Here is a 26,345-nt window from a genome sequence, read left to right on the forward strand (position 1 = left end):
ATGATGTGGGGTACACGCAGTTACTTTTTAATTTTTTTACTGTTGATATATTTAAACAATTATTATAATCCTAAATATGTGTATAAATTGCATCAAAATTTAGAATATACATTTAAAAATCAGTACCAAATACTCATTTTTTACTTACCAGATTCAAATGTTTCTTCATCTATGATTTTCCATGGAGGCAAAAATAAAAAATGTTGTTACATGACCATCTACACTGAGTCTATATTTTAAGTCTAATTCTCTGGCCCCTACTTCTGCCCATACACCACCTTTTTAAAGTTTTTTTCCTAAATCAAGGTCAAATCGATGGTGTCTCTATGGCACATATCAGCTTTACATGAAAGACATGGTATTCGGCAGTTGAGCCATGATGACAGTCAGGGGTGCAGCAGGAGCTTAAAATAAATAAAATAATAGGGGGTGAATAAAATAAAATGTAAAAAGCAGCTCAGAGGGAAGGGGAAAGTGGAATGTCAGGGAAATCCCTAGAGATTGTTGGATACTGCTCGGCTTTGCTGCAGAGGGCTTGCCGATGTAGGAGGGGTGCACCCTGCCTAAAGAGTTGGGGACCCACAAACGGGGGTGATGACGAGGAGAGTGAGCATATGAATGACTTGATTACGTAGGCATGATCAGGTGGCTGAGAAGGATGTGAGATAAACCAACTTCCGCATTAGTTAAAACAACTCTTGTTAGCATTTTAAAGAGAGATTAAGGATTAAGAAACATACATGGAGGGTAATTTGAAATACATGGCAACATTACCAATGCATGCGTCCTTGGATCAGGCAATGCTGCATCTAAGGTATTCTCATGCATGTAAAATGATATACTTATAAAGCAATTCATTGTAGCACTGTTTACAATAGAAACAAATGGACATAACACAATGCCTACAAATAAGTGATTGTATAAGTATACAATAACCAATAAGCTGTTAAAAAAATAAAACAAGGCTCTTTATGTGCTAAGATAGAGTCACCTCCAAGATATAGAATGTTAAGTTGGAAAAGCCGGGAACAGAACAGTGTGCATTTCATGCTATCAAAGGTTATGTGCATTTGGATTTGGAAAAAAGATGGGGGTGATGAAGAGGGGAGGAGAAATATATACATCATTGCTTTTTTTTTTTTTTTTTTTTGAGATGGAGTCTCACTCTGTCGCCCAGGCTGGAGTGCAGTGGCACAATCTCGGCTCACTGCAAGCTTCGCCTCCCGGGTTCACGCCATTCTCCTGCCTCAGCCTCCTGAGTAGCTGGGATTACAGGCGCCCGCCACCACGCCCGGCTAATTTTTTTTCTATTTTTTTTTTAGTAGAGACAGGGTTTCACTGTGTTAGGCAGGATGGTCTCGATCTGCTGACCTCGTGATCCACCCACCTCGGCCTCCCAAAGTGCTGGGATTACAGGCTTGGGCCACCGTGCCCGGCCACATCATTGCTTTTATGTGCACAGAATATGTCTGGGGTGATACTGAAGAAACTATTAACATTTATTGCCCCAAGAAAGAAAAATGAGTAAGAGAACATGGAAAGAGAGGAACTTCTTACTGAATATACCTTTGTAGTTATTAAATTTTGAACTATGTGAATTGTTACCTAATAAAAATATAATGGAAATTGTAGAAAGGAAATGAATATTACTGCAAGTTTAAAAAAATGTATACTTGGTAAAATAAACATAATGTCAGCAGTATTCTGCTGTTGCTGTGGAAAATATATGTGAATCATTGAAATGCCCACTGTTTTAAAATTTTATACTGTTCTCTCACTTCTAAAAACTAGACTAGCCTGTAAAGCAAAGACAGATTCACCTGTCAGACTAAGGTTCTCCAACTGGTCTCCTAACAAAATCCTAGTGATTCTTAAGCCAATCTTAGTTCTGCCACTAAATTTGAAAAATCTTTCCCCAATTTACAAAAAAATTAAAGAAGAGAAATGTGAAAAACTTTCATGCATGTCTCATCATTTTGGAACCTACTACTATTTATCTATACTAGAATCCACCAGAAGATGGCTTCAAACTTAATAATAAAATACATACATATTGCTCTTTAAAATTTTGATACTGCAATATTTTATGGTATTTCACAAAGAGCAGAGGTTTCCAAGTGTTCTACCATCGGATATGCTGAGTGTTACTAAGTGTTCCTGAGATCATTTACAAAGCACTGCTTTCTAGAGCATTTTCTAGTGGATCAGTGGGAACCTGGAGACATTACCACAGCTTCTCCTTCCAAGTGCCAGAACTACAGAAGATAGATGGGGGTGGAGGGTCATTTTACACATTTCTCCCCCAGGAAAGGCCCATGGCCCCTTTGGACACCTCTGCTTCAGATAATCTATAATTGACATGCTTCATATTTCTTCTAACAGCAAAGCAATCAAGAGAAAATGTTACCTGCTTCCACACATTTCTCATCAATCTTCATGTCATCTTCTATAAAAGAGTATAGAAAGGGAGAAACAGAATTTAAAATGTGTCTGCATTAAAAACAAAATTCCTGGCCAGGCATGGTGGCTCACGCCTGTGATCCCAGCACTTTGGGAGGCTGAGGCGGGCAGATCACCTGAGGTCAAGAGTTCGAGACCAGCCTGACCAACATGGTGAAACCCTGTCTCTACTAAAAATACAAAAATTAGTCAGGCGTGGTAGCACATGCCTATAATCCCAGCTACATGGGAGGCTGAGGCAGGAGAATCATTTGAACCCAGGAGGCAAAGGTTGCAGCGAGTCGAGATAGTGCCATTGCACTCCAGCCTGGGCAACAAGAGCAAAACTCCATCTAAAAATTTTAAAAAATTTTAAAAATTTAAAAAATTTAATTCCCTATGTATGTCAATAAAACTCATAAAATAAAAATAAAATTGTGTATGTCAATAACATTCAGTCCACCTTATGATAAATTTACAACTATTGCTTACTTGGAGAGATAAAAAGGGCTCTCCTATATTAAATGAAAATGTATGATGTGGGAGGCTATATAACATAAAATGGTTAAAAATTAAAAACCACAGGCTTTTGAATGCTGCACAAATTAGTTGACCTCTAAGCCTCTGTTCTCTGTCTGCAAATGGGGAGAGTAATAGCACCTACCATATAGGCTAGGATTGAGAAAATGCAGGAAAAGCTCAGGCATGTGGTAAGTACTCAATAAATGTGAATTCTCTTTACCTTTAGCTGAAATATATATAAGAGAATAAAGGAATATAACTTTAAAAACTACTTATCCTAATTCTCAAAACTCTCTACAGCATGATCTAAACCCAGCTTGGAAGGCTGTCATCTGCTTCTCTCCTTCACGCATCTTACGCTACCATTAGAGTGGACATCACGACCTTTGCTTACACTGTTCCCTGTGCCTGTCATGCTTCTAGGTCCATCCCAAACACTGATCAGAATGAATACCTCCTTGCAGAGCATTTTCTTCCTACTACCTTGAACTGTCTGCTACTGCACATCTATTCTACATCTATAACCATTCGGGGGTTTGCCTTCTTTGTTCTCCTAGACAGCTTCTTGAAGACAGGGACTGCCTCACTAGTTTTTACAGACTCTTAGTACAGTATTTTGCACATAGTGGGCAAATGATAAATTATTTCTTAAATTGAGTTTTCTTTTAAGTATTAAAATAGTTGATTTGAATAAAGGCTCTGAATTTTTTTTTCTTTCAGCACTTTACATCTTGTTTCTAGCAGTGCCCAGCACACCCCAGGTGCTCAACAAATACTGATTTAATAAATGAGGCTTATACATGTTCCAAAAGTACATAGTCTGTAAAAGTGTAGTCCAAAGTATAGTCTGTAGAATAAGCTATACTATAAAATAACACTTATCGCCACCCCTTAAAAACCACATCACTCATTAATGTTTTTAAGTGAAATATGAAAAATTTTATGAAATAACACTGTCTCATACAGGTAGGGACACAGATCAATGAGTGGCATGGTTGAGATTTTCTGCACTGGCATTTGTTTACTTATATTCATTTAGAGATTATTTTCCTAATTAATTAGATTAATTTAATTTCCTAGTTAATTAGATTGTTATTAGCCATCCATAACAACAGTGAGTTCATTAGTTCCCAGGACATAACAAAGTTGTTTTTCTTTAGGGCAAACAAAGACTACAATTTTCATTTTTATTTTACAGAGGAAGGTACAAAAACCAGGCGTGATTATCTAGTAACAGCACAAGAAGCTCTGACTTTTCTGACGCTTGACTCTGGGATCTAAGATAGGGCCACTGATTTTGTTCTCCCTAAATCAATGATTCCACATTATCAGCTAGGATAACGTACTGAATTGTGTTCCCCCCAGTATTCATATGTTGAAGCCCTTGCCCTCAGTATGGCTGTATTTAGAGAGAGGGCCTTTAAGGAGGTAATTAAGGTTAAATGAGGTCATACGGCTGGGGCCTTAATTTGATAGAACTGGTGGCCTTATAAGAAGAAGAAAACACATCAGATCAATCGATCTCTCTCTCTTTCTTCTTCTTCTCTTCTCCTTCTTCTTCTTCTTCTTCTTCTTCTTCTTCTTTTCTCTCTCTGTCTCTCTCTCCTTTCTCTCTCCCTCTCTCTCTCACTGTCTCTCTAAGGATGCACAGAGGCAACACCACATGAGCACACAGTAAGAAGGTGGCTGTCTGCAAGCCAAGAAAAGAGGCCTTACCAGAAACCAACCCTGCTGGAACCTTAATGTTAGACTTCCAGCCTCCAGAACTGTGAGAAAATAAATATCTGCTGTTTAAGCCACTTAGTCTGTGGTATCTTGCTATGGAAGCTCAAGCTAAGACCATGGCCTTATCACCCACCACTACCATACAGTTCCCAGCTCCCCCCTCCCACCAAGGGCTATGCCCAGGCTCCCCTTCACAACTCTTAACAGTGCAGCCTGTAACATGACCCTGAGTAGAAAAACCAGAAGCAGGCACCCTGGACTTGCCCCTCTTTCCCTCTCCTTCTGCTCTCGCCTTCCTGTGTCATACACCTTTTTTGTTTTGGGGGGACACAGATTGGAGCCTTTTTCCCAAAGGTCAGCCTTCAAAAGTCATTCTGCAGTTCTCTGGTTTCCTTTTCCAAATTCAAGGATGAACTGTGGTTGGTGGCTAAGGAGACACCTCTTCTTTCCCCTCTCTGGAAGCAGACAACGTCTTGCTTTGGGGTGTGTGTGTGGGTGTGTGTGTGTGTGTGTGTGTGTGTGAGAGAGAGAGAGAGAGAGAGAGAGAGGGAGAGAGAGAGCCATCATAATGAGTCATCCAGATGGTTGGGCATGGAGAAGGGGAAAGGCTAGTAACTGAAGGTCCCATTTGTTCCCTAATGCAGGGCCTTTTAGACAGAGGGAATCTTGAATCCAGACTACACTGTTTGCAACTACTGACAACTGTTCTTACCTTCTCTCGATGTCAATCTCTTCATCCGTAACATGGGAATAATAATAATAATTTCACTATGGTTTTATTGTTAGGTAATGTGTATAAAGCAGCTGAAACAAAACATCTCATCAGTTTCACAGCTTTTATTAACTTCTTGCCATATGCTATGCTAAACTCTGGAGCTGCATATAAATGTTGCCTCTCTTTTCTTTATTCCTCTCAGTGTTAGGACAATTATACTTTGCATGCATATCTTTGAATGACATATTTTTATAAATTAAGGTATTAATGACTATCACACTACTAGGTATATAGGAAGAGCTTAATAAATAGCTGAATTGAATTAAAGTGAATTTTTTAAACTACAAGAAATTTCTAAAAGACTTTGGAGATAAGAGTTTTTTCCTAAATACTATTTCTTACCTTCTTCCATAGAAATTGCTGGGTACAAGCAAATGATTGAAGCAGGGGGGATAAAAAGAACACAATATCTGTGCTATAGTTTCTCAGATTAATTTACAATAAGAAATGTAATGTGCAAAAATTATTGCAATTAGTATTCTCGGTTTATTCTCTAGAAATTTAGGGAAGATTTAGTAAGAAAATGATAAATGAATACCTTATAAAACTGATACATTTGTGAGCCTTGTTGGAAATGGGAATCTACTTGCTTCTGGTAAATCCCACCCTCTTCCATCCCAGCTAGTTCTACAAGAGTAGCATTCTATGAATTTCTGAATTAAATGCTTACTTCAGCATATTTTAGGAACCCAAATTTTCAATGGAAGGAAGAAGACAGAGAGATGGAGGGAGGGAGGGAGGAAGGGAAAGAAAGAGGGAAGACAACTATAAGTGCACCTTCAGTAAATAACTTTTTAATAATCATCTGCAAACTAACATCAATAACACTTCATTAATAAAATTGCCCTATATCTTTGGACTCAGTAGCCTGCCCCTAATATTTTTTTGGGGGGGAGGAGGGTATAATAAGACTTAAGCAGAGCAGAAACATACAAAATAATATTAATTGTAGGATCATCTATAATAGTTGAAAATAAATGATCTTTTTAGTAGTTTAAAAAATAATCATGTCTATTGGAAACATTCCCTGAGAGAGGGGACCCTTTAAGTCAGTGGCTCCAAACCTGAGGCTCGTGGACCTAGAGATTTGTGAGGATAATAATAGAGAATTGCAAACTATTTTCAGCATGGACTTCTAGAAAGCTAATATAAATCATACAGGCCACATAAGCAAATTAAATGCCAACCAGAAGTTATACTACAGGTAATTATCAGATGCTGATTAGAAACTGTAATTAGCATTTTCATGTGCCTTTAATAAATGAAAGTTTGGTTTTTAAAAAAAACTTTTTCAAAACATGGAAGAAGTAACTAAAATATCACTATGAAGATTGTGTCATGAAAAATATTTCTGATAAGATGTTAAGTGGCTGGCAAGATGGCTGAATAGGAATAGCTCTGGTCTGCAGCTCCCAGCAAGATCAGTGCAGAAGGCAGGTGATTTCTGCATTTCCAACTGAGGTACCCAGCTCATCTCACTGGGACTGGCTAGACAGTGGGTGCAGCCCACAAAGGGCAAACCAAAGCAGGGTGGGGCGTTGCCTCACCCGGGAAGTGAAAGGGGTCGGGGAACTCCCTCCCCTAGCCGAGGAAAGCTGTGAGGGACTGTGCGGTGAAGAAAGGTGCACTCCGGCCCAGATACTACCCTTTTCCCACGTTCTTCACAACCCACAGACCAAGAGATTCCCTCGGATGCCTACACCACCAGGGCCATGGGTTTCAAGCACAAAACTGGGCAGCTGTTTGGGCAGACACCAAGCTAGCTGCAGGAGTTTTTTTTTTTTTTTTTTTTTTGTACCCCAGTGGCACCTGGAATACCATCAAGACAGAATTGTTTGCTCCCCTGGAAAAGGGGCTGAAGCCAGGGAGCCAAGTGGTCTTGCTCAGCAGATCCCACCCCCATGGAGCCTAGCAAGCTAAGATCCACTGGCTTGAAATTCTTGCTGCCAGCACAGCAGTCTGAAGTCGACCTGGGACACTCCAGCTTTGACAGGATAAAATTCATACATAACAATATTAACCTTAAATGTAAATGGGCTAAATACCCCAATTAAAAGACACAGACTGGCAAATTGGATAAAGAGTCAGGACCCATCAGTGTGCTGTATTCAGGAGACCCGTCTCACATGCAAAGACACACATAGGCTCAAAATAAAGGGATGGAGGAATATTTACCAAGCAAATGGAAAGCAAAAAAAGCAGGGGTTCCAATCCTTGTCTCTAATAAAACAGACTTTAAACTAACAAAGATCAAAAAAGACAAAGAAGGGCATTACATCATGGTAAAGGGATCAACACAACAAGAAGAGCTAACTATTCTAAATATACATGCACCCAATAGAGGAGCACCCAGATTCACAGCGCAAGTTCTTAGAGACCTACAAAGAGACTTAGACTCCCACAAAATAATAGGGGCAGCCTTTAACAACCCACTGTCAATATTAGACACATCAACGAGACAGAAAATTAACAAGGATATTTAGGACTTGAATTCAGCTCTGGACCAAGTGGACCTAATAGACATCTACAGAACTCTACACTCCAAATCAACAGAATATACATTCTTCTCAGCACCACATCACACTTATTCTAAAATTGACCACCAATTGGAAGTAAAACATTCCTCAGCAAATGCAAAAGAACGGAAATAATAACAGTCTCTCAGACCACAGTGCAATCAAATTAGAACTCAGGATTAAGAAACTCACTCAAAACCGTACAACTACATGGAAACTGAACAACCTGCTCCTGAATAACTACTGGGTAAATAACAAAATGAAGGCAGAAATAAATAAGTTATTTGAAAGCAATGAGAACAAAGACACAATGTACCAGAATCTCTGGAAAACAGCTAAAGCAGTGTTTAGAGGGAAATTTAGAGCACTAAATGCCCACAGGAGAAAGCAAGGAGATCTAAAATCAAAACCCTAACATCACAATTAAAAGAACTAGAGAAGCAAGAGCAAACAAATTCAAAAAGCTAGCAGAAGACAAGAAATAACTAAGATCAGAGTAGAACTGAAGGAGATAGAGACACAAAAAAACCTTCAAAAAAATCAATGAATTCAGGAGCTGGACTTTTGAAAAGATTAAGAAAATAAATAGACCACTAGCCAGATTAATAAAGAAGAAAAGAGAGAAGAATCAAATAGACACAATAAAAAGTGATAAAGGGGACATCACCACTGATCCCATAGAAATACAAACTACCATCAGAGAATACTATAAACACCTCTATGCAAATAAACTAGAAAAGCTAGAGAAATGGATAAATTGCTGGACACATACACCCTCCCAAGACTAAACCAGGAAGAAGCTGAATCCCTGAATAGACCAAGAACAAGTTCTGAAATTGAGGCAGTAATTAATAGCCTACCAACCAAAAAAAGCCCAGGACCAAATGGAGCTGGTACCATTCCTTCTGAAACTATTCCAAACAATGGAAAAAGAGGGACTCCTCCCTCACTCATTTTATGAGGCCAGCATCATCCTGATACCATCAACCTGGCAGAGACACACACAAACAAGAAAATTTCAGGCCAATATCCCTGATGAACATTGATGGGAAAATCCTCAATAAAATACTGGCAAATGAACTCCAGCAGCACAGCAAAAAGTTTATCCACCACAATCAAGTTGGCTTCATCCCTGGGATGCAAGGGTGGTTCAACATATGCAAATCAATAAATGTAATCCATCACATAAACAGAACCAATGACAAAAACCACATGATTACCTCAATACATGCAGAAAAGGCCTTTGATAAAATTCAACAACCCCTCATGCTAAAAACTCTCAATAAACTAGGTACTGATGGAACGTATCTCAAAATAATAAGAGCTATTTATGACAAACACACAGCCAGTATCATACTGAATGGGAATGGATGAAGCTGGAAACCATCATTCCCAGCAAACTAACACAGGAACAGAAAACCAAACACCGCATTTTCTCACTCATAAGTGGGAGTTGAACTATGAGAACACATCGACACAGGGAGGGGAACATCACACACTGGGGGCCTGTTGGCGGGTGGGGGCTAAGGGGAGGGATAGCATTAGGACAAATACCTAATGTAGATAATGGGTTAATGGGTGCAGCAAACCACCATGGCACATGTATACCTATGTAACAAACCTGCACGTTCTGCACATGTATCCCAGAACTTACAGTATAATTAAAAAAGAAAAAAAAGATGTTAAGTTTAAAAAAATAAAAAGTGTTCTGTACTAAGAAAAATTCTTCTGCCTTGGGATGCTGTTAATCTATAACCTTACCCCCAACCCTGTGCTCTCTGAAACATGTGCTGTGTCCACTCAGGGTTAAATGGATTAAGGGCGGTGCAAGATGTGCTTTGTTAAACAGATGCTTGAAGGCAACATGCTCGTTGAGTCATCACCACTCCCTAATCTCAAGTACCCAGGGACACAAACACTGCGGAAGGCCGCAGGGACCTCTGCCTAGGAAAACCAGAGACCCTTGTTCACTTGTTTATCTGCTGACCTTCCCTCCACCAATTGTCCTATGACCCTGCCAAATCCCCCTCTCCGAGAAACACCCAAGAATGATCAATAAATACTAAAAAAATTAAAATAAATAAATAAATAAATAAAAAGTGGTATTGCAGCTATTACCGTAACCATCTAAAATATGTGTTCGCCACTGGAAGTTAATATGAAAATATTGTCATTGAGAAGGCATGTTTTCTTTTGTCAAAAACTGCCTTTATAGTTGTCCTCATATCTTTTCAATAAGAAAATAAAAGGAAAAGTAATTTTTGGCTTGGAGAAGGGAGACATAATAAAGTGGGTGAGGCTTGCCCTGGGCAGATCTGTGATGTTGGTATTTTTGTGCCCTTCCAGTCTCCTCTCTTTGCCTCCCCTCCGTCCTTCTGGTGTCCAGTTCCCTCCCTTAACCCCTTTCCAGGGCCCACCTGAGGGCCATTTCAGAAGGGCCTCGCTCAGTAGGCTCAGCTGGCCTCTGCCAAGCCACAGCACCTTTAATCAAGCATTTGCCACCGTGGAGCCTTTACTCACCACTCCCCAGCTGCTTGAATAACATTGTCTAGCAATCAAACTGCATTCATTAAGTAACAATTCCATCCCATATTTATTCACCAAAGGCATACACAATTGTTAATCAGTGCTTCTGAACAGTGTGAAGATTAAGTCCTCTAAGTTGATAGAACCCAAATGAAGGTATATGTGTAGTTATGGAGCCTTGCTTGCCAGTCATGTATAATGCACATATGAGCTGTGGAGATCTTGGAGGGCCTCAACTTGGGGAGGGATGTCTTCAGGTGTCACCAAGATAAGAACATATGCATTTTCATAAACTGAAAACTCTTCTAAATCCAAAGAAGGAATGTCAATGGTAGGACTTCAGATGGCTGGCTGCCAGGGAGATTATTTGGGGGCAGTGGGGACATTTAGAGATCTCCTGGGCAGGAAGCCAGCCCTGGGAGGGAGGAAGCAGGCTCCCCCAGGATGCACATGCTGGGTCTGAGGTAGACACATACTGAAATTGCCTTTGTAAAAATTACATCAGTGGGAAAATTATGGTAGTGGGGGAGATCCGATCTAGCCCAAGCTCCTCTTGCTTTTAGCTTTCAAGCTGCCTTCATTCCAGGGTTAGCTTTGAGAGACATTTTATTTATAGTTTAAATGATAACAGTCCTTCCCCTAAAACTCAGCCGCCTTGATAAAGCTAATGAGAGACCATCAAGTTAGTGGAAGGAGAGGAGCCTGAATTCTGCTAAGGTGTAGACTGTCATAAGATATGCAATTTCCCCAATAATTCCTGCAAATAACATCACTATTGTAGAACCTAAGATTGGCCTTTTGTGACATCTTTTTAGGTTTTTTGCATGTCTGACACCTGTGGCTCCATCTGGACCCACCAACCAATGGCTCCTATGGCTCCACCCAGAAGCAACTCAGTACAAGAGGACAGCTTCAATTCCCTATGATTTCGTCTCTGATCCAACCAATCAGTAGCAAGTGCCCACTGAATAGCCACCCCCACCCCCTCCCCAAACTACCTTTGAAAAACCCCTAATCTAGGGCCCTTCAAGGAGATTGATTTAAATAACGACTCCATCTCCCATGAGGCATGGCCAGCCTCACATCAATTAGACTCTTTATTTAGTGCAATGCCATGGTCTTTATTGCAAACAGGAAGAACCTGTCGGGCAGTTGCAATACTCACATAGTGTTGACTTGAGGCAGGTGTGAGGCTGGTACGGCTGAGACCACCAGAATTCCCGTTGCTTCCTATGGGGGGGAAAAAACATGCGACAGAAAACAAACAAACAAAAAACACTTTTTGTTAACCTAGATGAAACAGACCCAGAACAGCGACAAATAGAATGTTTCTTAGAATTCTGCTGCCTTCACTCAAGTGAAAAGGGTGATTGCTTCTCCAAATACATTGTCAAATAAATTTTCCAAACATATAGGCTGTCTCATCTCTTTTTCTGCCTCACGGGATCTTTTCAGAACAACAAAGACTTAGAGTGACAATCTCGCACATGATCACAAGTTTGCACATGGAGTTTCAGTAAATGACCCGTGGTAAGCTGCCTCTCAGGCATGTTAGCCTGTCTTTGCAGTCTCCTTCGAATTCTCATGACATGTTCAGGTTTCCCTCTCAGGCTATTAGAGGCTCTCTACAGTTTCTATAGATAACTCTGCTCCTTTCTTGATCTCTAGAATCACCCCTGGGCTCCAGAGCAAGGCTTCACCTTTACTTGGCACCTGAAACCTCTGTTGACTTGTTCCTCTTCCCTTGAGTCCCCCAGCAATTTCTTTGGGCAGGTTTTCCTTGCCTTGCCTACTTCAAAGCAACTTTCTAAGCAAAGTTGCTCTTCCTTCTTTATTCAACACTGTGAAGTTTGGAGCAAGAGATTTTGAAGACACTATGTTCTTTGTATTCCCAGAACTGCAGCATCACCTTTACCTGGGAGTTTGTGAGGACTGCAGAATCTCAGTCCCCACCCCAAGCCTTCCAAATTAGAATCTCCATTTTAATAAGAGCCCAGGTAAGTCATATGTATGTTAAAGGCAACAAGCTCTAATTTAATCTCTCAAACTTTGGAATACATCTGAGGTGTTTGTTAAAATGCAGATAATCAGGGCCTCCCAGATCGCCTGCCTCCAATTCCCTGGAGATAAGGCCAGGGCATCTACATGTTTAAATCAAACTCTCCATGTGATTCTAATTCACAAGAGAGTTGAAGAAGGGCCAATTTAGTCCACCTTCCTCACTTTAGAAATGAGGAAACTGATCCAGGGAAGTCAAGCAATGTGGGGGAGGTTGAACAGTTAGCAGCAGGAGGCATCTATGCTATAATCTACAAAGTGATGGACTGGGATTCAACAGACCTGGGTTCCAGGCATGCTTCCCCTCCTTAGGATCTTGGACAAATCTCCTAACGTCTGAAACTTAGTTCCCCACTTATGAAATGGGGCTCAGCCCACTTGGCATCGTGAGGACTAAATAATACATGAGACCTTACTGTAAACTCAATTAGCATGGACATGCAGGGCATTCAGATTCATTAATTATTTGAAGAGATAACATATACACATAGTAAAAATCTTAACAGTATAAAAAAGTAGGCTGGGTGTGGTGGCTCACGCCTGTAATCCCAGCACTTTGGGAGGCCGAGGCAGGCAGATCACCTGAGGTCAGGAGTTCAAGACCAGCCTGGCCAACACAGTGAAACCGCATCTCTACTAAAAATACAAAAATTAGTTGGACGTGGTGGTGCGCACCTGGAGTCCCAGCTACTCTGGAGGCTGAGGCAGGGAAATGGCTTGAACCCAGGAGGCCAGGGCTGCAGTGAGCTGAGATCATGCCACTGCACTCCAGCCTGGTGACAGAGCAAGACTCCATCTCAAAAAATAAAAACATTTAAAAAGTAAGGCTTCTTCCCTTCCTTCTGCTCAGTTTCTTGTGCATTCTTCCAGAAATATTCTCTGCATAATTAAGGTACTTTAATTCACAGCACATGCAGGCCAGAGCCAAGATTCTTGATTCCTAGTTAGGTGATGAGCTCTGTAAATATCTGTGTTTCCTGTTTTTTAACCTTCTGTACCTTTCCTTGGTTACTCCATGGTTAATTACCTGGTAGTCTGATCTCTCTCTATCTCTGTCTCTGTGTCTCTCATTCTCTATCAGCTTCCTCTCTAGGCTTCACCCTGGCCTTTCTCCTCTGGGAGCTCCTGGTTTTTCATTCTTACAAAATGCTATCCTGTACATCTTCACGTTCCCTCTGGGGGAAACTCCAGCGAATGGGGCCTCTCACTGGAAAGTCACGTCTACTTGCCAAAAATATTTGCTACTCTGGCACAAACCATCAACATCTAACTCCCCCAATTTGCAATAGAGTCATTCCAAACTCCTTTAGATGGGTATTATTTTCCACCAATATGCCCTTTTTGGAGAAGCCTTCCTCCTCACTCTTTCACAGTTTTCTAAAATCAGATGTAATTTTCTACCTGTTGAAAGTAAAAACAAACAAGCAAAACAAAAACAAAACCCCCCCAGCTACTTGCATTCAAATCTGTCACTCTTATAAAGAGTTTAAAAAATATTTTATGCACTCATTCACTATTCCTAAGCACAATGCTGCTCTTCATACCACTTAACCTGAGCACCTGAGGCGCTTGGTGAAGATGCAGATTCCTGGCTCAGTCCATATCTATTGAATCAGATCCTCAGGGAGGGGAGGGCAGAGCCGGGGAATCTGTATTTTACAAAATACCCAGCTCATTTTTACTCATAGCAAAGTTGGAGAGGTGGTAAGAGAGAAAAATTGTTTGTAGATATCAAAGACCTCATTTATTGAGGCTCAGAGATACTGACTTCTCAAAAGCCACATCAGCCTGTGCTCGGGGCAGGCCTCTTGCCCAGATGTGGCAGTGGATTTAGTCTCAACACCCTCCTCCAGTCCCCCAATGTGCCTCCTGGTTTTCTGAATGAGATTCAGGAGAATCCGAGGTGCCTTCCATCATTCTGTCCCCAACAAGACATTTGTGTAGACTCTGCTATTGACATATTGCTTCTAAATGAAATTGTTTAGTTTCTTATTTTCATATTAGGTTTTCATGTGGCAATGACTAAAAGCAGCATGAGAACTTCCTATCATCCTTTATTTGTGTGCTCCCCCAATAAACCCATAATTGGGTTTTGTGTGCTCCTTGCAAGACCCCTGCCAGACCCTCCTCACCACTTTCTGACCTGAAACCATGAGGACTAATCTCATTAGGCCTTTATCCCTGTTCATGTCCTTCAGCCCCCAAGCTCAGGTCACCCCTTATCCCCTGTGCTTTAATCCCTATAAGACCCCTTCCACCCACCCACGCCCTCTGGAACTCACAGCAAATCTTCAGCAAACTCTCTTAGACCTCAGCCTCTTCTTTGAGCCCTTTCTTCTTGCTTTAACTGCAGCCCAACTCTCCCTGTGGTCTGCTTCTCCTGCAGCCTTCAAGATGGGGATGTTTCCTCTCCTACTCCCAGTGGGGTGCTGGTGAAATAGCTCTGGGGGATGGAAGCCCTGACTCGGAGGCTCTGCTGATTTCTACAGTGTTGATGCTCTCACAGTGGCTGATTTCAAGCTACCATCCTGTCTTCACTGAACGTGGGTGTGTGAAGAGATGGCTCGTGTCAGATGGCTCCAGCACATCCTTGTGTATAGCTTTCCTTCCACTGGGCCTGGAGGTGGGGGGTGTGTCCTTGCTTCTCACTGCCATTTCCAGATTATTCTTCCTCTTCCCTAGGAGCCCCCAGCTTTGAACATCATCCCACTACTTTTCTGGTAGCCATCGCCAGCTCACTCCTGCTCACTCCTAGGTCTCAACACTGTTCTGTCACAGTTCTCAATGATTTTATCACACATACAAATGTCCCTTTCAGCACGCTGGCCTATTGGGTGCTTGATCTCCTCTTTTCCAATAACCTTTCCCTCATTCAACCTTAGCCACTGCCTCCCGTTGTCATACCCAAGACCTCATCAGTACCGACAACAGCAATCTCTCCTTAATTTTAACTTCCAGCATCCCTTTCTTCTACTAACACCTCCCATCTTCCCAGCCCCAATACACCATTGACCTCATAAAGACCTGCAATCCATTGATCTTACTTCCTTCTCACCAATCCTCACCTGCTTCATTTCCTCATCTCCCTCCTAAACAGCTTACATGTCACACTCCATCCTTATAATCTGTCCCTTGGCCCCCTCTTGATTTGCTGTTAAATCCAACCCTCTGTCTAATCTGGACCCGCACCCCAGAAGCACTTCAAATATAAGGCCCTTTAACTTAAGAGGGCCTTTAATGCTGATCACACTATGTTTACCTAATCTGTTTGCTCTCCAACTCTCACGGAAACTTTTCAAGCTTTCTACTCTCTCCTTCCCAATGCCCCCTTCCCCACCCTGCTCTCTGCTTATGATTTCTCATTTCACTGAGAAAATAACAGTTAGGAGAGAACTTCCACAAGTGCCTGCCATATGCTCCACCCTCAGCTGTGCCCCATACTCCATCTTCCCTCGTGGTACCATTTCTATGGATGAGCTGTTTATGGTCCTAGGTCAGGCCAAGCCCTCTTCTTGAATACTAAAGCATATCTCCTTCCGCCTGCTCAAAGACATCGACAACAGCAATTCTCTTCTGTTTCTCCCTTATCATCAAAATGTTCCCTCTGGTGGATGACTCCCATTACTTATGCCATCTAAAAATTTTGCTCACACCACTCCACTCTCCCCTCTGGCTATTTCTCCATCATTCTGCTCTGCTTTATCCCAAAACGTCTCAAAGAGTTTCCTATGCTCACTGTCATCCATTTCTTCAAATCCCACTCTAATGAGGATTTCGGCCCCACTTCTCCACTGAAATTGCTCTTATTAAGATCACTAATGACTGTCATACTGCTAAATCCAGTGGTCAATTCTCAGCCTTCCCAGCAGAAGGTGATATAGCTGATGAGGACCCCATACAGTCTTGATTTTCATTCTGCCTCGTTGGTCATTCCTTCTCAATATCTTTTACTAGTTCCATTTTTTCTTCTTGATCTCTTAACAGTGGCTGAGCCTGGGACTGCTGCTTCTTTCTATTTGCACGCCCTCCCTTGGTAGCTTGTCAAAACTCAGTAGCATAAGGTGAGGGTGGTGGGTTGAAATTGACGTCTCAACTCAGCCTTGGAAGGTGAATCCTTTTTTGTCTTAGTCTGTGCAGGCTGCTATAACAAAGTACCGTAAACTGGGTCACTTACAAACAACAGAGATGTATTTGCTCATAGTTCTGGAAGCTGGGAAGTCCAAGATCAAGGAGCCAGTGGATGCAGTGTCTGGCGAGGGCCCACTCCGTGACTCATAAATGGCACCTTTTAGCTGTGTCCTCCCATGGTGGAAGGGGAAAATAAGCTCCCTCAGGCCTCTTTTATAAGGGCACTAATCCCATTCATGAGGGCAGAGTGCTTATGACCTAACCACCTGCTAAAGGCCCCGCCTCTTAATACTATAGCATTGGGGATTAGGTCTCAACATATGAATTTTGGAGAGGACACAAACATTCAGGCCATAGCACTTTTTAAGTTTAATTTAGTTTCCCAAGACTTTTCCCTGTTTTCTAGCTGATATGATTATTCTCGTCTCCTTGGTATTTAAGATGCTTAGGGTTTATCGATAAGTTGACATTTGGATTTATAAACCAGTGTGTGTGTGTTCATTCATCTGCTTGTCCCTCTTTATCTCATCTTGAGGTAACAGAAACCCAAGAAAAACATTTTGTTTCCTGATGGTTCAGCCCTGAGTCCAGGAGTGGTGACGTTCCTTACCTCTTCAGAAGGTGGTTAGAAGGGACAAGCCCAGCGCAGGTAGCAGGGTCTGAGATTTTTCGGGCCTGCCACCAGAGGGCATCATTCTGGTCCACAATCTGGAGGATGTCCCCCTTCTGGAAAGGCAATCCAGCGTCCATGCAGGGGATGTCGGGATCCTCCTGGGGCCAGTACTCAGTCATGGCACGGACGTACACCTGATGGCAGGTGCATAATGACACTATCAGAAGGTGCCTAATGGTGCCATCCGAAGAACCCTTGCCCATGGGCCATCATGACTTAAAACCATTTCTCCCACTCCTCCACCTGCTACTCCTATCTTTCCTCTCCACCCTCACAAAAAAGGAGAACTTGCCTCCTGAGCCTAAGTACCATGATAAAAAGCATCTTTGGGAACAGAATCTCTTAGCTTAGAGAAGTTTAGGCTCAAATGCTCATGATTTTTTATGTTGCTTCTTGACTTCTTAGTATCCCATCTCCTTGTACTGTACTCATTTACTCATTTTGCTTCTCGGGCCATCAGTATTGAAAAATATCCAACACAGTCTTGAACCCAGGTCCAACACAGTACAAAGGATAGGATTATTACGCATCATATTTAGTTGCTGTTACTTGGGGATTTACTGTGTGTGAGATTGAAGGCTCAGTAAATTCTTACCATCTTCTGGCTATTCACAGGAGGGTCAGAGACTGGAACCACCTTGAACATGATTGTGCCTCGAGACATGGCCTGGAAAACAAGAGAGGAGAAAGGATGACAATCATGGAGCTAGCAGGGTTACTGGGGCTCGGTAGACAGAGTTACAGTGCAATGTATCCAGGTCTCATGGTGACATCCCCCAAGAGCCTTTCACAAGGGCTCTGCAGCTGTCGCCATCCAGAAATGGAAATCAGGAAGCAATTTATCCCTGCATCTGCCCTGCTGTGTGGTTCTGGGGTCGCTGGTCTGCTAAAAGCCACACTGAAGTGGCCTCTTCCAGGGACGCCCCCTCCACCCCACACTGAAACAGAAACACCCCACCAGCAAGGTCTTCCTCACACAGGCCCTGGGGAGAGACAGGATCTCCATCTGACTTTCCCTCCTTATTCCCTTACTCAGTAAGCATTTCCTGAATGCCTGTTTCTACACCAGATACCCCAGTCTGATGGGGAAGAAGAGGGGCTCCTAGGTTTTCTGGGAGAACTGACAACCTTCCAAACTAATAGCGGAAATAGGGAGCTCTCAGACCAGGGGAAGGAAGAATTCCCCTGTTACATACACTGTGATGGGCATTAAACATCTAGAGATTAAGACCCCGTTTGTACTCAGGAATTTCAAAATCCCACTGTCCCGGCAACATCACAGCTGGCACCAGGGGGTAGAAGCCATGCATATCTGTGATTTCTAGTACTTCAAGCTTCCTTTGCAGCACATTCTATACCACACAGAATCTTGCAGCAGTGGCTTACAAAGGATTTAGGTGCTTGTCTCATAGCACCACTCCTCGCCTCAGTCTCTAAGCCACTGCTATGAAATCCTGGCAGGAATCCAGTTTGAGAACCACTGGTCTATCCACTATAAGAAAGGCTGCCCTCCAGGAAGATGTTGAACATTTCAGCCATAGAAAAGTGTTAGTGGGGGAAGGAGTGGTTTGCTTGGGTTCAGACTCTCCTACTAAGTCTCACTCTGTCCACCCCAGGTTCAGTTTCCAATGGAGCAAACCAGGTGATGAGGGAGCTGGGCTGCGGGCCCTGGCAGTCTTCCCGTGGCTGAAGGAGGAAGGAGCTGCTTGGGAAGGGAAGTTTCCCAGCCAGGACCAGAACTTCTCGGGGTAGAGGAGGGAGGTCAGCAAGTGACATGGGTGACAGACAAGGTCTGGGAGCCTGGAGGGACAAAGCTGCCAAGAGAAATTGAGTCCCCAGTACATCCCAGTGCACACACGTGGGCTTGATGGTCCCAGTTCAGCCTTGGCATTTCTCCAAGTCATTAACAAAAAGGCAAAAAGAAGATTTACCAGAATATGGATCACTTGTTCAGGGTCCAGTCCCTCAACTGAAACTCCATTCACTTCTACCAGTTTGTCTCCAGCATATAGCAACCCTAGGCAGACAGTAACACAAAACAAAGAAAGATACAAAGAAGTAGGATAAAAATAGCAGTAGCTACCTCAATAGCTATTTAACAAACTCACTAACCCAAGCATGCTCTAAAAATGTTTAATATAATAGAAAAGAAAGCTGCTTATTCCAACTTACATCACCCCCAGAAATGTGTGAACAGTCCATTTTTCTACCTCGTCACAAATACTTGGCATCGACTTATGGTAATATTTTTATTTTTGCTAGTCTGATGTTCTAAAATGGAACCAGAACGCTGGTAAGAAAATAGCACTAAAACCAAAGATGTCAAGGTCATAAGTCAATGACAAAAAGGAAATGGGGTAGGTAGTCTTCAAAAGAGAAAATATGGAGAAACTTGGGGTTTAAGTGAAGACTTGAGAAATGTGAGGTAAAACAGTGGAGTTGTCAGATAGTTGAGAGAAGCAGCAGAATGGTGTCATAGAACAGAAACGAAGGACGATAAAAAATTCAAGAAAGGTGTCAACAGCATCAGATGTGGTCAAGAAGTGAAAATAAAACTGAGGAGGGGCCAGGCGTGGTGGCTAATGCCTATAATCCTAGCACTTTGGGAGGCCAAGGTGGGTGGACCACTTGAGGCCAGAAGTTCGAGACCAGCCTTGCCAACTTGATGACACTCTGTCTGTACTAAAAATACAAAAAAAATTAGCTGGGGGTGGTGGTACATGCCTGTAATCCCAGCTGCTTTGGAGGCTGAGGCAGGAGAATTGCTTGAACTCGGGAGGCAGAGGTTGCAATGAGCTGTGATTGCCCCACTGCACTCCAGCCTAGGTGACAGAGTGAGACTCTGTCTCAAAAAAAAAAAAAAGAAAAGAAAAGAAAACTGAGGAGGAAGGAAGGGCCAATGGACTTAGCAACTAGGAAATTCTTGGTATTTACAATGAGAATGTTGAAGTATAAAGCATGTGCTAGGTTTTAGGGCCTCGGGGTAGTGAAGATGTATAACAGGTATAGAACCACTCATTTCAGAAGCACAACAGTAGCCAGGTGTGGTGGCTCATACCTGTAATCCCAACAGTCTGGGAGGCCAAGGCAGGAGGATTGCTTGAGCCCAGGAGGTTGACACCAGCCTGGGCAACATAGTGAGACCCTATCTAAACAAAAAATAGAAAAATTGGCTGGGCATGGTAGTGTGCACCAATGGCCCCAGCTACTCAGGGGCTGAGGTGGAAGGATTGCTTGAGCCCAGGAAGTTGAGGCTACAGTGAGTCATGATCATACCCCTGCACTCCAGCCTGAGCAACAGATTAAGACCCTGTCTCAAAAAAAAAAAAAAAAAAAAAAAGTTTTTAGAAGAACAGCAGTGAAAGGATGAAAATCTGGTTAACCGGTTGAAAGTGTGAGCAAAAGGCATTTCAAGATGGGAAAGAGCTATGCCTTTCTGAAAGTAGAAGGACAAAGTGCAGAGAAAAAGTTGGGAATATAGAGCTAAGCAGCTTGAATCCTGACTCAAACGGTGTAACTTTGAGCAAGTTAGCTTCAGAATCTCTTTGAGCCTCAGTTTCCTCATCTATACAATGGCATGATAATAGTTACCTTTGAGGTTGCCATGAGAATGTAAACTGAGAGACTTTAATGTGGTACCTAGAATGGGATGGACTCAGTGAAGGAGAGGAGCAAGATTTCTCTGGAATATTTGTTTCTTCTTTCTTTACTGCTTTATCCAAGAAATGGAACTTACTAAAGCCCTGACCCAAGTTAAGAAAGAGGGATTTCTCAGGATGGGTGTGTGGCTCACGCCTATAGTCTCAGCACTTTGGGAGGCTGAGGTGGGCGGATCACGAGGTCGGGAGATTGAGACCATCCTGGCTAACACGGTGAAACCCCGTCTCTACTAAAAATACAAAAAATTAGCCGGGCGTGGTGGCGGGCACCTGTAATCCCAGCTACTTGGGAGGCTGAGGCAGGAGAATGGCAAACCCAAGAGGTGGAGCTTGCAGTGAGCTGAGATCACGCCACTGCACTCCAGCCTGGGCGACAGAGCAAGACTCCATCTCAAAAAAAAAAAAAAAGAAAAAAAAAAAAGAAAAAAAAGGGATTTCTCTAGAAAGAAGCCTAAACAGTCAAGCGTTTCCTGTTTTTCTGGTAACTCTCAATCCCAGCTGCTCCAGCTTACCACTTCTCTCCGCCAGCCCACCGTGGATGATCCTGGCCACCAAGATGTCCCCTGTCATCTCGTGGCGCTTGATGGTGGCTCCCTGAAGAGAGAATAGACGAGATCCCTCTGTTACCTGACATGACCATTTTCCAGGTGGCTTCCCTCAATCAATGCAGCTCTGGTCTTTCAATCAATGCAGCTCTGGTTTTTCAAACAAGGCTATTCAGGCAACCAGGGACGGAGGGGCCACACAGTGCCCTGTGGCCTGTCAGTCATAGCATGCCATCAAAAAGGAAAGGCCATTCGGCTTTGGCTTCCTGGGGTCTCGTTTCAACCACATAGACATAAAAGAATATTTAGATTCATCCAAAGATACAGAAACCTCCCACAATTAAAACCTAATTAGAGGGACTGTCCTTAGAAAATCAAATTAATGCCTTCCTTAGCTTCTCATTAATATGAGGAAATAGGCAAATGCAATGGAATTGAGGGAAATACATGCATAGGTCAGAAAGCCAAATATTAAAATAAAACATATGTCTTATTTCTCACAAAAATGTCTTATAAATCTCATCTTACTTTTCACAAAAGAAAAACACTAAGCTGAAATCTTTCCTTAGAGAAAACACTGTGACATGTAATATGTTTGAAACCACAGGCAAAACTTGCAGAGTTGACAGCCGTTATTATCACTGTATATGTGATCGCAGGCAAGGCTACTGCCCAAGTAACCACTAGATATAACTTGGTTCACAATTAACCTAAGCTTACCCTAAATGGAAAGATAAAAAATGATTTCCTTACCAGGGGCTGTTGGTTTTTCACTAAACAAACAATCCTCATTGCTTCCTCACTCTCAGGGATATTGTCTGGCAGTGGAGGGAGAAGGGGTTCAAAATCTTTCTGAGCTATCGTGTCATGGGCACTGAGCAAGGCCTGGGCACAGGGAAGGAAAAGGTGAGCAAATGTCACACATGGGCCAAACCCCTCTAGAAGATAGTAACTCAATACTATCTAAGACACAGTAACAACAACAAACACCAATACAGACATGCCAGACACAGTGCGAAGCATTTTAATCCGATCTTCACAATAATTCTATGAGGCAGGTACATTAATTGTCCTCAATTTGCAGATAAGGAAATAAGGCACAGAGAGGTTAAGCAATGCACAATACACTCTTTCATTTCTGCTAAAATGTATTATGCCACGACATTCTTATTTCCTGGCAGCCCATGTAATCTGTGATGCCCCTGTGGAGTTTGAACTACAAAACAACTTTTATAATATTTTCCCCAATTAAGGTAGAACGAAGGGCAGCAGTCAAAATATCTTGCTGGTTTAATTTGTTAGTAACACTCAAGGGCTCATGTGGTACAGAATGAGAAGTTCATATGATCAAGCTCTTTGATCATAAGGTATGATCATAGGGTATGATCAAAGAGTTTCTTTGACTAGTCCACTAGGTTAAATTCTTCATTTCACGGGGTGGAGAAGCTGTCACTCTGCCACCCTGACTGAGATTGGTAGACACAATTTAGTTGGAACTCAGAAAATTCTCTAAGTAGTGTGTGCCGTTGAGGATATTTGATGACTGGTGGTTGTGTTGTGAATTATAACTTTTGACTGATAAATTTCAGCACTCCAAATGCAGACATTGTCTTAAAGTTCTAATTTATTGATAAATTGGTCTCAAATCTGTAAGTACTAAGAGATAGGTTTCTGTTCTGCAATCAAATGTTCTTCATAAACCCTCTCACACGGATAATCATCATTATACTGTATATTCCAAATACACACACATTATCTAAAACTCAAAATAGTCCCACTTTGGAAAGGAAGCATGGAGGTATTCCTCTATAACTAGAACATTCCCTGTTTGCTACCCAAGATTTTTGGATGGGCAATAGCTTTGTAGGGGAAACAAAGCACCATAGAAAGTTCTGGATGCCTCCTCATAAACACAGCAGGCTTGACTGCATGATTGACAACACTGAGCTAGTCACATCTGAGTCCCACATATTTAAGTACAATCTGTTGGTCAGTAACCGTGTACAGTAATAGAACATCTATTCAGAGAGAACAATTTCCATCACATATATTTCTCCTTCCCAACTTTGTCTATGTGCCAGATGGGGACATCTTTTCTATTTTAGCAGGCACTTGCCTTGAAGTGTGGAGCCTGGAGCATTTGTCTCAGCTCTTGGATCTCAGGGGAAGTAGGGGTTTCACGTAATAACTCCACTACCTGGTTCAGGGAAAAGGATACATTATAAAATTTTTAAAAAATCTTTATCACCTACTTAACCTCACCCAGGCTGGATAACATACATACTAACATGATATTGACCTTTAAAAAGCTATTACTGGAGCCTTCTTTTTCATCTATAAAGCCATCCATTAAAGCCTACCATCCTTCTTTATTCATTAAAATTGCTACTTTAATATAGCAAATAGAATTCAAGAGTTGAGATGGATCTAAACCCAATGCCCAATCCTGGCACATAGGCATGGAGGATGTACCAATTTGGTAACAGCATATGAACCAAGGCACTTTCCCTCTAGTGCCTCTAAAATATAATAGCTGTTGGCTGATGTCAATGCTTTGCAGGCTTATGAAGCTGTATGAGTTTCTCTAGGAACGTACCTGGGGAACTCAAAGAGCTTAATCCCATGGGATGCTCCATTCTTCAAATAGAAAATGGAAATCATAATTTCTCCTTTAGAGTATCAGTTGATTAGCAATTTTAATGCTTGTTACAATAAAAAGTGCTAAGCGGAAAAAAATTCTGCTCTCTCTGCTGTGGTTTAGGCGTAGACCTGCTTTCACAGGACATAAGACCTTTCAAGACTTTAGTCAGCCCCATTACCTACAGTCAAATGAAAACAAGCAGTTTACAAAGGTTTACCTCCATTCCCTGGGATTTCAACTGAATAAAGTATTATATATGTGCTTTTCCTGTGGACAACTGAGAACAATTTGAGTTGTTGATTACTGGAATTGAGAGCAGAAGTTTTTTCTTTCTTTTTTGCTGTTTCTTTTAATATGGTACAGGCAATAAATAATAAAATGGATTATATTTATTCATTCATTCGACAAATATTTATTGAACACTGCTGTGTGCTAGGAACTGTTTTAGGTGATGCAAAAACAGCAGTGGCTGACAAAAATCTCCATTCTCACGGAGTTTACATTCTAGGGAGGAGACACAGACAACAAATGAAATGTGTAAGTAAAATAGTTTTGTTTGATGGTGACAAGTGTTAAGAAGAAAAATAAACCAGGGAAGCTGGCTAGGGAGTGCTAGGAGGGAATACAATTTTAGATAGGTGACCAGGAAAAGCCTCACTGAGAAGGTGGCATTTGAGTGGAGACTGGAAGGAGATGAGGGACAGATCAGGTATATATCTGGGCAAGAGCATTGCTGACATAAGGAATGGCGAGTGCAAAGGGCCCCAGGCAGAAGCATGCCTGATGATTTGTTTTTTGGGTTTGTTTGTTTGTTTTTTGAGATAGTCTCACTCTGTCACCCAGGTTGGAGTGCAGTGGTGTGATCTCGGCTCACTGCAACCTCTACTTCCTGGGTTCAAGCAATTTTCATGCCTCCCAAGTAGCTGGGATTACAGGCATGCACCACAACGCCCAGCTAATTTTTGTTGTTGTTGTAGTATTTTTAGTGGAGATGGGGTTTCGCTATGTTGGCCAGGCTGGTCTTGAACTCCTGGGCTCAAGTGATCAGCCTGCCTCAGGCTCCCAAAGTGCTGGGATTATAGCCATGAGCTACTGCACCCAGCCTGATGAATTTAAACAATAACAAGGGGTCAATGTGGCTGGAACAGAGTGAATGGAGAAAGCATTGAGTGTGAAGTCAAAGAGGTAACAGCAGCTTGATTGTGTTCAGCTATGTAAGAACTTTGGTGTTTAGGCCAGGTGTGGTGGCTCACACCTGTAATCCCAGCACTTTGGGAGGCCAAGGTGGGCAGATGGCTTAGTGTCAGGAGTTTGAGACCAGCCTGGCCAAAATGGTGAAACCCCGTCTCTACCCAAAATACAGAAATTAGCCAGGTGTAGTGGGTTCCTGTTGTCCTAGCAACTCAGGAGGCTGAGGCACGAGAATTGCTTGAACCCAGGAGGCAGAGGTTGCAGTGAGCAGAGATCATGCCACTGCACTGTAGTCTGGGTGAAAGAGCAGGACTCTGTATCAAAAACAAAAAAACAAAACAAAAAAAGAACTTTGGTGTTTACTCTGAGATGGGAAGTCATTTGAAGGGTTTGAGTGTTAGTGAGGAAGTGACATGATTTGACTTGCTTTCAAAGAGGGTATTTTTGGTTGCTGTGTTGAGAGTAGACTGTAGAGGAGCAAGAGTGGACACAGGAGACCAGGTAGGAGGCAATTTTGCAATTATCTATGTAAGAGACGATGATGATGGTATGGGGTGGTGAGATCCTGGATATATTTTGGTGAGATCCTGGATATATTTTGAAAGTAGAGCTGAGAGGATTTGCTATCTGATTGGGTGTGAGGTATCAGAAAAAGAGAGTCAAAATGACCCCTAAGATTCTGGCCTGAGCACTGCAAGAACACAGGTATCATTTCTGAGATAGAAAAGGCTTCCAGAAGAGTGGGTGGGGGTGATCGGCAGGTGGGGAAGATCGGGAGCTCAGTTTGGAACATGTGAACTTGGAGGAGTCCATTAGACATCCAAGTAAGATGGAGAGGAGGCGGTTGGAATATTTGAGACTGGAATTTAGGGAAATCTCCAGGCTAGAGATATAAATCCGAGAATTATTACTATAACATTACCCTGTTTATGAAGGGCAAATAGAGT

The 26,345-nt window shown here is 42.3% G+C and overlaps 1 protein-coding gene across 1 annotated transcript in view; it reads right to left on the reverse strand.

Annotated features, from left to right (window-relative positions):
• Nucleotides 1-26,345, reverse strand: part of MPP4 (MAGUK p55 scaffold protein 4) — a 53,409-nt gene that overhangs the window by 18,997 nt on the left and 8,067 nt on the right. The window contains exons 5-14 of the mRNA XM_063595541.1: nucleotides 23,683-23,763; nucleotides 22,320-22,451; nucleotides 21,534-21,615; nucleotides 19,294-19,379; nucleotides 17,958-18,029; nucleotides 17,300-17,496; nucleotides 11,669-11,733; nucleotides 5,804-5,821; nucleotides 2,408-2,446; nucleotides 149-169 (exon numbers count right to left, since the gene is read on the reverse strand). Of these exons, the coding sequence (XP_063451611.1) occupies nucleotides 149-169; nucleotides 2,408-2,446; nucleotides 5,804-5,821; nucleotides 11,669-11,733; nucleotides 17,300-17,496; nucleotides 17,958-18,029; nucleotides 19,294-19,379; nucleotides 21,534-21,615; nucleotides 22,320-22,451; nucleotides 23,683-23,763 (793 nt within the window). The remainder of the gene's footprint in view (nucleotides 1-148; nucleotides 170-2,407; nucleotides 2,447-5,803; nucleotides 5,822-11,668; nucleotides 11,734-17,299; nucleotides 17,497-17,957; nucleotides 18,030-19,293; nucleotides 19,380-21,533; nucleotides 21,616-22,319; nucleotides 22,452-23,682; nucleotides 23,764-26,345) is intronic.

This window comes from Pan paniscus, chromosome 13 (genome assembly GCF_029289425.2).
Source record: "Pan paniscus chromosome 13, NHGRI_mPanPan1-v2.0_pri, whole genome shotgun sequence".
Classification (NCBI taxonomy): domain Eukaryota; kingdom Metazoa; phylum Chordata; class Mammalia; order Primates; family Hominidae; genus Pan; species Pan paniscus.